Source organism: Anopheles darlingi, chromosome 3 (assembly GCF_943734745.1).
Source record: "Anopheles darlingi chromosome 3, idAnoDarlMG_H_01, whole genome shotgun sequence".
Classification (NCBI taxonomy): Eukaryota; Metazoa; Arthropoda; class Insecta; order Diptera; family Culicidae; genus Anopheles; species Anopheles darlingi.
In genome coordinates this window covers 62,402,042-62,412,041 of record NC_064875.1, presented here as the reverse complement: position 1 = coordinate 62,412,041, position 10,000 = coordinate 62,402,042, and the positions used below count along the sequence as shown (strand labels likewise).

General features: G+C 45.9%; 3 protein-coding genes across 5 annotated transcripts in view; 1 reads left to right on the top strand and 2 right to left on the bottom strand.

Annotated features, from left to right (window-relative positions):
* Window positions 1–34: 34 nt before the first annotated feature.
* On the bottom strand, window positions 35–2,167 carry LOC125958049 (tRNA (guanine(37)-N1)-methyltransferase). Its single transcript, XM_049691157.1, has 5 exons — window positions 2,090–2,167; window positions 1,932–2,022; window positions 491–1,858; window positions 250–408; window positions 35–170 (listed from the first exon to the last, which is right to left on the bottom strand). The coding sequence occupies exons 3-4, from the start codon at window positions 1,842–1,844 to the stop codon at window positions 347–349; spliced, it is 1,416 nt and encodes a 471-aa protein (XP_049547114.1). The 5' UTR covers window positions 1,845–1,858; window positions 1,932–2,022; window positions 2,090–2,167; the 3' UTR covers window positions 35–170; window positions 250–346.
* Window positions 2,168–2,531: 364 nt separating this feature from the next.
* On the bottom strand, window positions 2,532–5,253 carry LOC125958043 (uncharacterized). The gene is made up of 3 exons (XM_049691147.1): window positions 5,151–5,253; window positions 3,178–5,080; window positions 2,532–3,109 (listed from the first exon to the last, which is right to left on the bottom strand). Exons 1-3 carry the CDS (start codon window positions 5,203–5,205, stop codon window positions 2,779–2,781), a joined length of 2,289 nt encoding a protein of 762 aa, XP_049547104.1. The 5' UTR covers window positions 5,206–5,253; the 3' UTR covers window positions 2,532–2,778.
* A 642-nt stretch (window positions 5,254–5,895) lies between these two features.
* The window catches only part of LOC125958047 (uncharacterized), a 7,852-nt gene continuing 3,747 nt past the window's right edge, over window positions 5,896–10,000 (top strand). For 2 of the 3 annotated variants that reach the window (XM_049691154.1, XM_049691152.1), the window contains exons 1-3: window positions 5,896–6,093; window positions 7,772–7,933; window positions 9,832–10,000. The exon at window positions 9,832–10,000 is cut by the window's right edge and continues 80 nt beyond it. In XM_049691154.1, the coding sequence (XP_049547111.1) occupies window positions 9,903–10,000 (98 nt within the window). In that variant the 5' untranslated portion in view covers window positions 5,896–6,093; window positions 7,772–7,933; window positions 9,832–9,902. Of the gene's footprint in view, window positions 6,094–7,771; window positions 7,934–8,809; window positions 9,704–9,831 lie in introns of those variants that run through there. The other variant, XM_049691153.1, reaches the window with a different exon arrangement.

The following is a 10,000-nucleotide window of genomic DNA, read 5'->3' as shown; positions in this document are numbered from 1 at the left end:
TTCATTTCCAGCTTGGTAAGATCTGTTTCCATCTTGTTGGTGTCTGGTGTGGTTTTGTTCTTCGCCGGGAGAGGTCTCGGTGCAGGTTTCGGTGTCTTCTTCGCGACAATTTGCGCGTGCAGGGTCTTAAAGTTGGCGTCCACTTTTTCTCGTTTGTCTTGAACGTTAATCTTGAAAGAACAATGGGAAAGCAAATTTGATAAGTATTGTAAGACACTGCGTGGAATGATCATGACGCTATGAAGCTACCTTCTTCAGCTTTGCGGCCACTTCCTTGGTTTTCTTTAGATTGCCTTTTTTGGTCTGTGACACAGCAAACACATTTTTCGCCTTCTTGGCCAACTGCTTAGGCTGATCCTTCAGCTTGTTCGCCTTTTTCGCCATCCCTAGATCTGGTGGATTCCGTACCTGTTGAGTGGACAGAGAAAGAGAAAGTAGAAGAGCAATGATTACCACACATATCAAAACTATCAGTAGGAATCGGAATTACATTGTCTTTTCGTTTCGTTAGCGTCCAAACCGGTATCACTGTTTCGTCGTTTTCCCTCTGCGGGCCTCTTCGTACCCTTTAATAATTCTTCCGTAAGATAAAAACTAACACGCATCATGTCCTTGTTGGGGGCAACGTTGCGTACGAAGGTGATTTCCTTCAGCATATCGGTCACTTCCACCCCGAGCCACTGCTCAACCTTCTGCTGGGCGATGGGTTTCTTATCGTCTGCTCCCTGGGCGAAACAGTACACATGTACCAGCGGTTTGATACGCAACTCGATACTTTCTCCACTGAACAGACCAGGAAAATGTACCAAATGCTCAACCGCCATCGCAGGAAGATTCATCGTAATGTGAATGTTTCCTTGAAACTTATCATCCGCCAGTTTGGCTAGCAGATCGTTGCGTAGTTCTACTTTGATGAAATCGACGGCATCCATGTTGTAGCACTTGACGTTCCTCATGACCTTGTTCAGTCCACAGTTTATAACCAGGGCCGAGTATGAATCAGGATTAAGATCGTTGGCTATGACTGTACAACCCCGTTTCGCCGCAGGTACCGTAAACGGACCAACACCGGCATAGAGATCGTAAAGCAAATCGCCTTCCTCTAGCATATCCGTTATCTTCTGGTGCTCTGTCGAGAGCCGCGGGTTCCAGTACACTCTGGAGAAGTTGAACTTGTACGTGCAACCGTTCTCTTTGATGGATACCTCATACTCCGGCACACCGCAAATCAGCTCCATCTCGAAGTTGCGGTACGTGTTCTGAATCGAGTTCGATTTGTTTACGACCGTACGACAGTCGGCCACTTTATCCATCAACACTTCTCCGATCAGCCGGCGATAGGGCATCAGATGATTTTTCAGATTCAAGTGAATAATGTGACCGATTTTACTGAACGCTGACAGTCCCTCCTGGTTCTCTGGCAGAACCGCTTTGAGGATTAGATCGTACTTGTAGTTTTCATACGAGAGTTTAATCTCTTCCCACACCAGGCAGTCCTTCTCGATGCCAAGCTCTTTGAGCGGTTCTACCGGCAAATCTTCCCACTGCTTCACGGGTATCGGATGGAGGGTGATTTTTCTCTCTTCGCTGCGGATCGGCTTATAGTGTTCCATCTTAAGCAGGTATTGCTTCAACGCACGTGCGGCACTGTTCAGATTGGTAGCCTCGGGAATGATCAGATGAGGCACACGAACCGTTTTAGCGAATGCGTCCCGATCCAATTGCTCCATTCCGCGGACGGTGGCCGGTGGTAGTAAATCCGCGCACATTTTGATTTTATAGTAGTGCCGTAGTCGAACGCTGCAGTGGGTACTCCAGCCGTTATACAGTCGAGGTATGAGCATTCGCGGCCAGCGGTCTGATGCAGGATTGGTGCCGAGATAAGCTGTTAGAATGCTTTAGAAACGAGAACGAGAGCGAGTGATAGTTACCTTTTTTTGCTATCGAGAGTTACACGCCACAGAATACGGCATCAATTCGGAAATATTCTCGAGTGTTTCCTAGCCGAGCCTAGCAGTTCGCCTATTTTTCCAACGGGAACGAAAGCAGGAGTTGGAAATGACGGTAATTTGCACTTTAACACCTTTACCTTGATCAAGAAATTCCCTAAAATTACGAAATTTTATCAAAAAAGTTAAAAATTGCCCACGTTTTCGACCAAAACAACGGCACAGGGATGTAGCCCATTTTTCGCGCCGAATTTTGATTTTTGTTGAAAATGTTGCTTTTTCTTGGACAAAATGCTTATATTTTATCGATCATCACTGTAAAAACGGCTTGCTTGAAATATTTTTGAGTTGAATGATTTGCTTGCATATATTTGGCCATCAATAGCGCCAGATAGACGAGCGTGCGATTATCGCGCCGCGATGTCCAAATCCATACATTTTGATCGAGGCCACCATCTTGGCGGGACCAATTTGTATGGATTTTGGTATCCCGCGCGCGACAATCGCTAGTCGCTAATCGGTGCCGAGATTAATTTTCAAAAGATATTATTTAACATATTTATTTTTAAAGTTATCACATGCCTTCGGATTAAGTTAGGCGAGTAATCTTATGGTTACAATCTTTCAAATATTTCGATCTTTTCCACGTTCTCGTTGAACGTTAAACTTTTTTTCATTCCTGGCTGGGGATAGTTGATTGCCTCTGCTTTCTCTGGAGCCTCGTCGATCGATAGCAGATCCGATAGGGAGCGCACGGGCGTTCTGAAAGTCTCCTGTCGGGTTTCTGCCGTTAGTAGAAGAAATCGTTAGCTCATCGCCACTAAGGTCATTATTTCAACCTACCCTTGATTATCGCTTCGCTCGATGGAGGATTTGTCGGTGCCACAACATGTGCAACGATTGGTGCATTGGAGTTATCGGAACAACGTTTCGATCCATCGAGTGGAGCATGCGCTAGTGAGTTTCGTAACTTGGCTCGATAGTAGAACGCTGCTGCCGCCATAGATAGTGCAAGGACCCCACAAAACGCCGCTACGATGATGTAAGGATACAGTACGGTTGACTCGCCTTCCGTAGACGGAGGTTGTTGTATGGCAAACAATTCATTTACTCGCAGGATGTTTGCTGACGGCAAACTGGTTTCCGAAGACTCGAATAAACTGTGAAGATGAGATAACAAAATTCTTAGTTGCACATCGAATGAAGCGAATATTAAGAGCCTAATTACCTGGCCAATTCGGCGTGAGACAATAGGTATGATTCGTCGAAGGCATACACGATTGCTGTGCTAGATGAGTGCATCGTCGATGATTGTCTGTTTCTGCTTTTCTGCTGCTGAGCAACCGAATGTACATTTCGCAATGTTCTGACCGTATAGCCTTTTGTTTCGCCCAACTTAACTAGTATTTCTTGTACCGCTGGCGGATCCAATTCGTCTACAATCATTACTGCCAGCTGATCTTCCGCAGCTCCTACTACACAGACAGTCATCGATGATGTATTTCCATCAGAGGCCCCATCACGATCGGTAGCAAATATGTTAAGGTAAATTTTTGTCCCAGCACCCAGCGCAGTTCTCAGTGGATGTATAACTCCCGTTTTGGGATCAATACTGAAATATTCGTTATCCGAGAGCGTATATCGTATTACGGCATTAAGCCCAAAGTCACGATCGGTAGCTTCGACTTTGAGCAGTTGCTCAGGCAGGATTCTTTCCGATAATTGACCCGACGGATATGCGAAGCATGAGTTACTTTGCGGGTAAGAGAAAACGGGGCTATTATCATTAATATCTTCAACAATCACATTGAGGTGCGTACGCTCGGTGGAAAACTCGATGTCTCTCATTGGCCCGTTGGGAGTTGTGGAATTGCCGTTAATACCGGACCGTATCAGTTCATCACATACCAGTTTTAACACAATCCAAAACTGGGGATACTCCAAACCAGCGAAGAGTTCTTCGTCTTCTCGATCAAATGAAGTGGAAGATAGGAAGGTTTTAGAATTGTCTACATAAAAATAGCTACCGGGTTCTTGGGATTCCACTGTGTAAATACAGTTCCGCAACGCCAGCGGAAATATAGATTTGTGGTCGGTCATTTCTTCTAGATGCAACACGGAAAGAACCTTTTCCACGTGCTGCTCTGTGGGAATTTCTGAACCATTTTCATGCGGGAGGGTGATTAAGATCACGGCTGTTGCCTTCTGTAGTTCGCTGCGCTGTGCAATTACCACAATATTGAGATATCCTTTCGTTGCAGGCAGCACTTCCAAATTGATTAGTTCGAGATCCAAACCCGTATTGTTGCTCCATACTGATCGTTTAAAGTAGTGTGCGTCCGGACCGTCTACCGAATACTGTACATCGTCTGTTTTGGTGCCGGGTATTAGCTCTAGCTTTATCAGCAGATTCTTATCAATAGTTACGTTGACGAACGTTTCCTTGAAAGCCGGTGGATCGTCGTAGATGATGGTAATATCTGGTTCGATTACCACATTCACCTGAGAAGCTTTCGGGGGAACTCCCTGGTCGGTAGCCGTCACCGTGAGGGTCAGTATGTCGGGCATTTTCAACACTTGATCTTTCAATCGCAGGATCGCTTTAAACTCTTTTGGATCATCTTGAACGGGTAGGCTTTCTACGTAGATGTAATTGTTGTCCGTTATAGTAAATGCTACGGAGTTATTCACTAGGTCAATATCACGTGCCCCGACACCTTTACCATCCGCCAGGAAAGGCGAGATATCAAAGTTTTTGGGTAAAGGCAATGGAACTTGGGCCCGATAGTTATCCAACAGAAACTTGGGTGCATGATTGTTAGCCAGCTTGAACGATTGTCGATAGATTCCTCGCTTTTCGGTGGAAGTGCAAGTGTAGACCGCCTGAAGCAGAATCTGTAGCAGAATTTCCTGCTCCTCGTATTTTGGGAAGTGTTCTGTGGTAAAAAATTGCAACTCCGTACCACTGAGCCTAACGTCGAGGTAGAGGGTATCCTTATCACTAGTGTATCCTCTAACCGATCTCACGTTTTCCACTGGGAAGCTGGCAACAACTGTGCCGGGAGGCGTTGTCAGATCCAGTTCCTCTGGGTTCACGTGGCTTACGAAGTTGAACGAAGGGGAAGCACAATCTGTAACGAATGTGTAAACGAATTTTGATCTCTAGTAAACCCACTGACCATTCTTTGAACACTCACTCACCTTGTGCGGTGGAAAACTGTGAACAAAAAATTACAAATAGCAGATAGAATAACATTATGAGATGAAAATGAGCGTCTGAGATCTTGCAACGCTATGAAACAAATGCACGAATAAACTGGAATGGGGGTTTTGTGATGCGCAGTGACAAAGAGTCATACTTCCCTTCTTTCAAGTAACCATATCTTATCGCGTTAGTTGAAGTGCTTCGTGTATGAGCTTCAATCGGGTGAAAGTATCTTTATTGGAAGCCATGAATCTGTTGATAAAAACGGACAGTCTTTTGTTTGATTTTTTTACGGCACGTCATGCCATTTTCTACTCATGAGATCATTGAAAAACGCTGCGTTGTTGGAGTTTTTCTTCTTCAATATTTTAATATTTAAAAGAATTTTAATTTGAAAGAAAGGATGGGCATGCTGTAATTCAATATGAATAAAATTGTCATGTTGTAGTTAATGAGGGAATGAAAAGCACTCATTAATGCTCTAGGAGGAGTATGATGCCGTCTAACGGGTGGATAGATCCACTAGAATAATTTTCCAGTTTCTTGTTTGTTCATCCCGTCCAACAAGCATTGCGACCAAAAATCGGCTTTCGCGTTGGTCACCAACATTAGCAAAAGCAGGTATACCGCCAACATTTCGCGCTAAAAAAAAAACACAGGCGCGATAAGTGATATCATGCGTGTCGCGCGCACCAGGTGAGATGGTATGGCTCGGCAGTATTTCGTGTGCTGCCGATCGGCTCGCATGTAGTTCCACCGCGCTCTTGTGTACCTGATAACGACTGTGAACAAGGTTACGTTTCGTTATCACCCTCCTATAGCCACTCGCTTGAGTGTATGATTTGATTCGTAGTGCATGCAGAAATATGTTGTGAATGTGTTGAACACGGTCACTGGGTTGATCATACGTTAATATTAAAAGATTCTATGCGGCAACAGGTAAGAAAAAATTTAAAAAAACTTTGCCAAACTTCCCAAACTCATTGCGCCATTCGTATGAAGTGTGTAAGTAAACATATCTGGTTTCCTTCAAGAGGGAGTGGTTCACGAAATTGCACATTATTCTTATCTGTGCGGTACTGAAGTTTCATCACACCACCGGATCCGGTACCGTGGATCGGTTGAATCAGGCTTATCAGTATAAACGCATTGGAGCAGATGTATAATGATAAGGGAGGGTGATTCAAAGATAAAAGCCCCTTCCATATACACAAAAACAACGTCTGGTATGCATCACACCACAAAGGTACCTCTCTTTTCCTGTCACCAGTGTTTCAACAGCTCCACTCGACCGTGCCCGTGGTATGGCGTTTTTGGAATCGTTGCAGCGCTCGAATCATCAGCGCTATTATGAATCCATGTTTTATTCCAGGACCCCAGGTTTAGCTTGGGATTTAAAAATAGAAACTTCCAAAATGGTCGTTTAAGTGTGTGAAGTGTAGATGCCTTCACGTCTGCAGTCCAGCGGTCGCTAATGTACTAACCGTTACAACCGAGCTTTACCGATGCACAGCGACATTGGGGGTAGCGTGAGAAGCGACAGAGCGACCAGCATGTGGAAAATACATTTTTCATCAATTGTTGGGGAGGTCGATTTCGTTTCGATTTCGATAGAAAATAATTTTCATGCTTACGTGTCGTGAGCCGTAGACATGCTGTACCGTTTAGTTATTCAAACATTCAACTGATATAACAAAGTTTGTAATTTACGTACTACGGCAAATAGTAAAGTTGTGGCGTAAAACACACACACTTGCATCTCCTGCTCATGGTTCATATCTAATTCAACATTATGTAGGTCACCATGCGGTTTTTTGTAAGTGATCAGCAGCAAAACATGCATCGCCTTTACCACCATTCGTCTGACCTTCAGCCTGTAAAAGCCAACCGGCCCCGTTTAAACGTTTATCGAGCCGCTAGCTCACAGCTAAATGAGACTTTGATGAAAGTGCAATGGGGCAAGCAAACCCACGTTGGACTTTGATGTGCCGGCTGGAAGAGGGAAGGTTTATTTTTAGCATCCTTGTGCAGTATCCTTCCGTAATGCCGCCGTCGCGGGTCTACGTCATACGTGGTGTGAGTTGTTTGTGGAAGTTTTACGACCCTGCACTAATGGAGGCTATTGGGTACTGGATGAGACACTGGCACAGGATATCCGGGGCCATCGAATGGCCGTTCGATATGGGCCCTCGACATTCTGCCCAAAAAGGATGCGTCATGCCAATTCGATCTTCTATAAATACCTTCACTCTTTCATCGTCCATCCTCCTTTTCTGAGGCAAAGAATCGCCTTTTATCGATACCATTGGACTCTACTTTGTCCTTTTCCCTGTCGTGCGTGAGTATCGGTCTACAGTTATTGGTGGGTTGGCTCCGGCTGGTCGGGAAGTGTTGAGATAAGAATTAATTGAACTAAATTGAATGGCACCGGCTGCATGGACATGAACCAGCACAGAACAGCATACATGTTCATTCGATTTTTCACTATCATGAATTGGCAAATAGTCAATAAACACCAAACTGGTCTCTTATATAAAATATTTTTATCTTTGACATACAAAAAGTAACTTTTCAACGTTTCATTGAACAATATGCTTCCTCTCATGTATGAACGCAGGTGCTGTAAGGGAGTAGATGACTGTAGCCCACTCATTCACACTCGCGCATCGTTCGAGATAAGGGTGGCTCGCGTCCTGTAGCTACACTACTCAACCGGAGTCGACTTCGGGGTAGTATCATCTGGTTGTTCGTACGTGAAGGAGGCGCCTGATGTGCTGCGGTGAGTATCTTCTCGTGCTGCGTTTGGGTTTCAATTGGATAATCAGCCAGCATCGCTGGAATAATTTCGCCAACATCATGTCTGAAGGCATTGGAAGGATTTGCATATGGCATAATATGTGACGTACTTGAACCATGGTTTCGGTGGCCGGTAAGGATGTAAAGTGAGTGAATTTGAACGTAGTGATCTCGTTCTATGCCTATGCGCCTCATAAGAGCGCGCCCTCAATGATCCTCGTTAGAACGACTGGGTAAACGAAATGTGTACAGTAAAGTAATCAACGTCTCAACCAGCGATGCCCAATCGCGGACCTTCAAACTGTGTGTGTGTGTTGTGTGCTGACCTCCACGCGGGACCAGGGAATGCCGCTGCAACTCACTTAACCTGCCACTCCTGCGTGATGCATTTGCGTCGAGCTACGGTCGCCTCTAGCCCGGGCCCATTATTCGCCTCGTTGGTCCAGCAAAACCTTCCTCGCGCGCGCGAATGTCTAAACGAAGTCAATTAATTATTCAAGAATTCCTCGGGCCCGGGTGAACCGCGACACTGATGTGTGTGTGTTGGAGTGCGAATGTACGTGTGCCCAGTCCATCATGCATCCTCCGTATGGTGGGCAGCGAGACGGCGAGTCCGGTCCGAGCTTATTGTGCCAATAATGTTTCGCTTTTGACCAACGCAAACGACACTAAATTGCTTGCTAGGTCGCATTGTAGTCTCGCTCACGGGGGCATGATAAGGCAGCGCAAAATGTAACACTGAACGCCCCGGTAAGCCTGAGTAAGCTCGAAGGCTGCTGGAATCGAATATAGATTCTTTATCAATCGAGCGAATGCCAAATGACGTATTCTGTAGGCTCCGCAGCTCGATCGCGTAAGATCGTTCTCACCAGATACGCTGCACCGTACACCTTAGCATACCGGTCGAGGCGCGGATATCGCGGATATACAATTGTTTTGTGCACTTATATCGTGCTCACTTCGCCTCGGTTCAATTGAGTCAAGAGCCGCAAAGCCACGTAGGCGAGAGATCATCGTCTCTGTCGCTGACCTTAGCAAAGCATGACACACCGCGTTCGTGTGATTCTCCCAAGTGACAACTTCACCCTTAATGCACTCGAGAGAGCGTGGAAGAAACCGGCATTGAAACGGATGCAGCTGAGGGGTTTAGCGCCGTTTCGCTGAAGTGAACCATCAAAGCACTAACTGGCAAAGATCGAAAATTAGCGCCGCTAGACGTTCTACAATCGCTAGATGCTCTAGCGTGCATTGTCGTTGAGGGGAGGGGAAGTGTATAATCCATCCAGAATCTGGGTTAGATAAGCGATGTGAGGCAGCATTACACCTTTACCGGGGTGTTGCTGCGACTCGGAGGTGTGCGTGATTGATGGACTAACCCCCCCACATCTCGTGGCTCGTGGCGCCGGGTGACGTAGTGTGAAATGGTTTACGTGTGTACGTTAGCAACCGGGCGCGCGCTGGTGTTACTATTAGCGATCGACCGGGAGATCATGTTACGGCCACTCTCGGCTCTATCGGCGATTGGGAGTTGAACAGACTTCGAAGATCGGTTAGATGTGATTAGCTAAAAGTTCATGTCGTGCCGTACATTGTTTCATCTTCCGCCTGACACGTGTGCGTTGAGAAAGTGACCAAAAGTGAAACTATTAATGCCCTCCAGGAAACATATCGACCGAAGTTTTGGCAGGGGACAAACATCATCACGCTTGATGACGCTCGGGGCCAACCCTGTTGATACCATGATTGGCAACAAGTTTGTATACTTGTTAATTTGAATTCATAACCACCGCTTACCTGTCGTGCAGCCGTATAAAGGCACCGTGATTCGTCATGCAGCATGTGATTCATCCATTCGTCGTCTATCTTTGATTCTCTTTGCAGATTTATGCATATGAGATCATATGATCGGTCTGCAGCGTGAACACGTGTCGCCGTAATAGCAGCAAGCAGCGATGAACAAGTTGAAAGCGTTTTTGCCCGCTTCAATCGGCAGCGAGCATGCTAACCACCTGAACAACAACACACAGCAGGCGGCAGAGTCGGAGTCGCC

Bases quoted from the DNA above. Each gene is read 5' to 3' on its own strand.
- LOC125958049 (XM_049691157.1), bottom strand. From the start codon at position 1,844: ATGCTCATACCTCGACTGTATAACGGCTGGAGTACCCACTGCAGCGTT. The intron at 409-490 runs GTAATTCCGATT...TCCACTCAACAG, and splicing joins TAACGAAACGAAAAGACAAT to GTACGGAATCCACCAGATCT.
- LOC125958043 (XM_049691147.1), bottom strand. From the start codon at position 5,205: ATGTTATTCTATCTGCTATTTGTAATTTTTTGTTCACAGTTTTCCACC. The intron at 5,081-5,150 runs GTGAGTGAGTGT...CATTCGTTACAG, and splicing joins ACAGTTTTCCACCGCACAAG to ATTGTGCTTCCCCTTCGTTC. The intron at 3,110-3,177 runs GTAATTAGGCTC...TCATCTTCACAG, and splicing joins TCTCACGCCGAATTGGCCAG to TTTATTCGAGTCTTCGGAAA.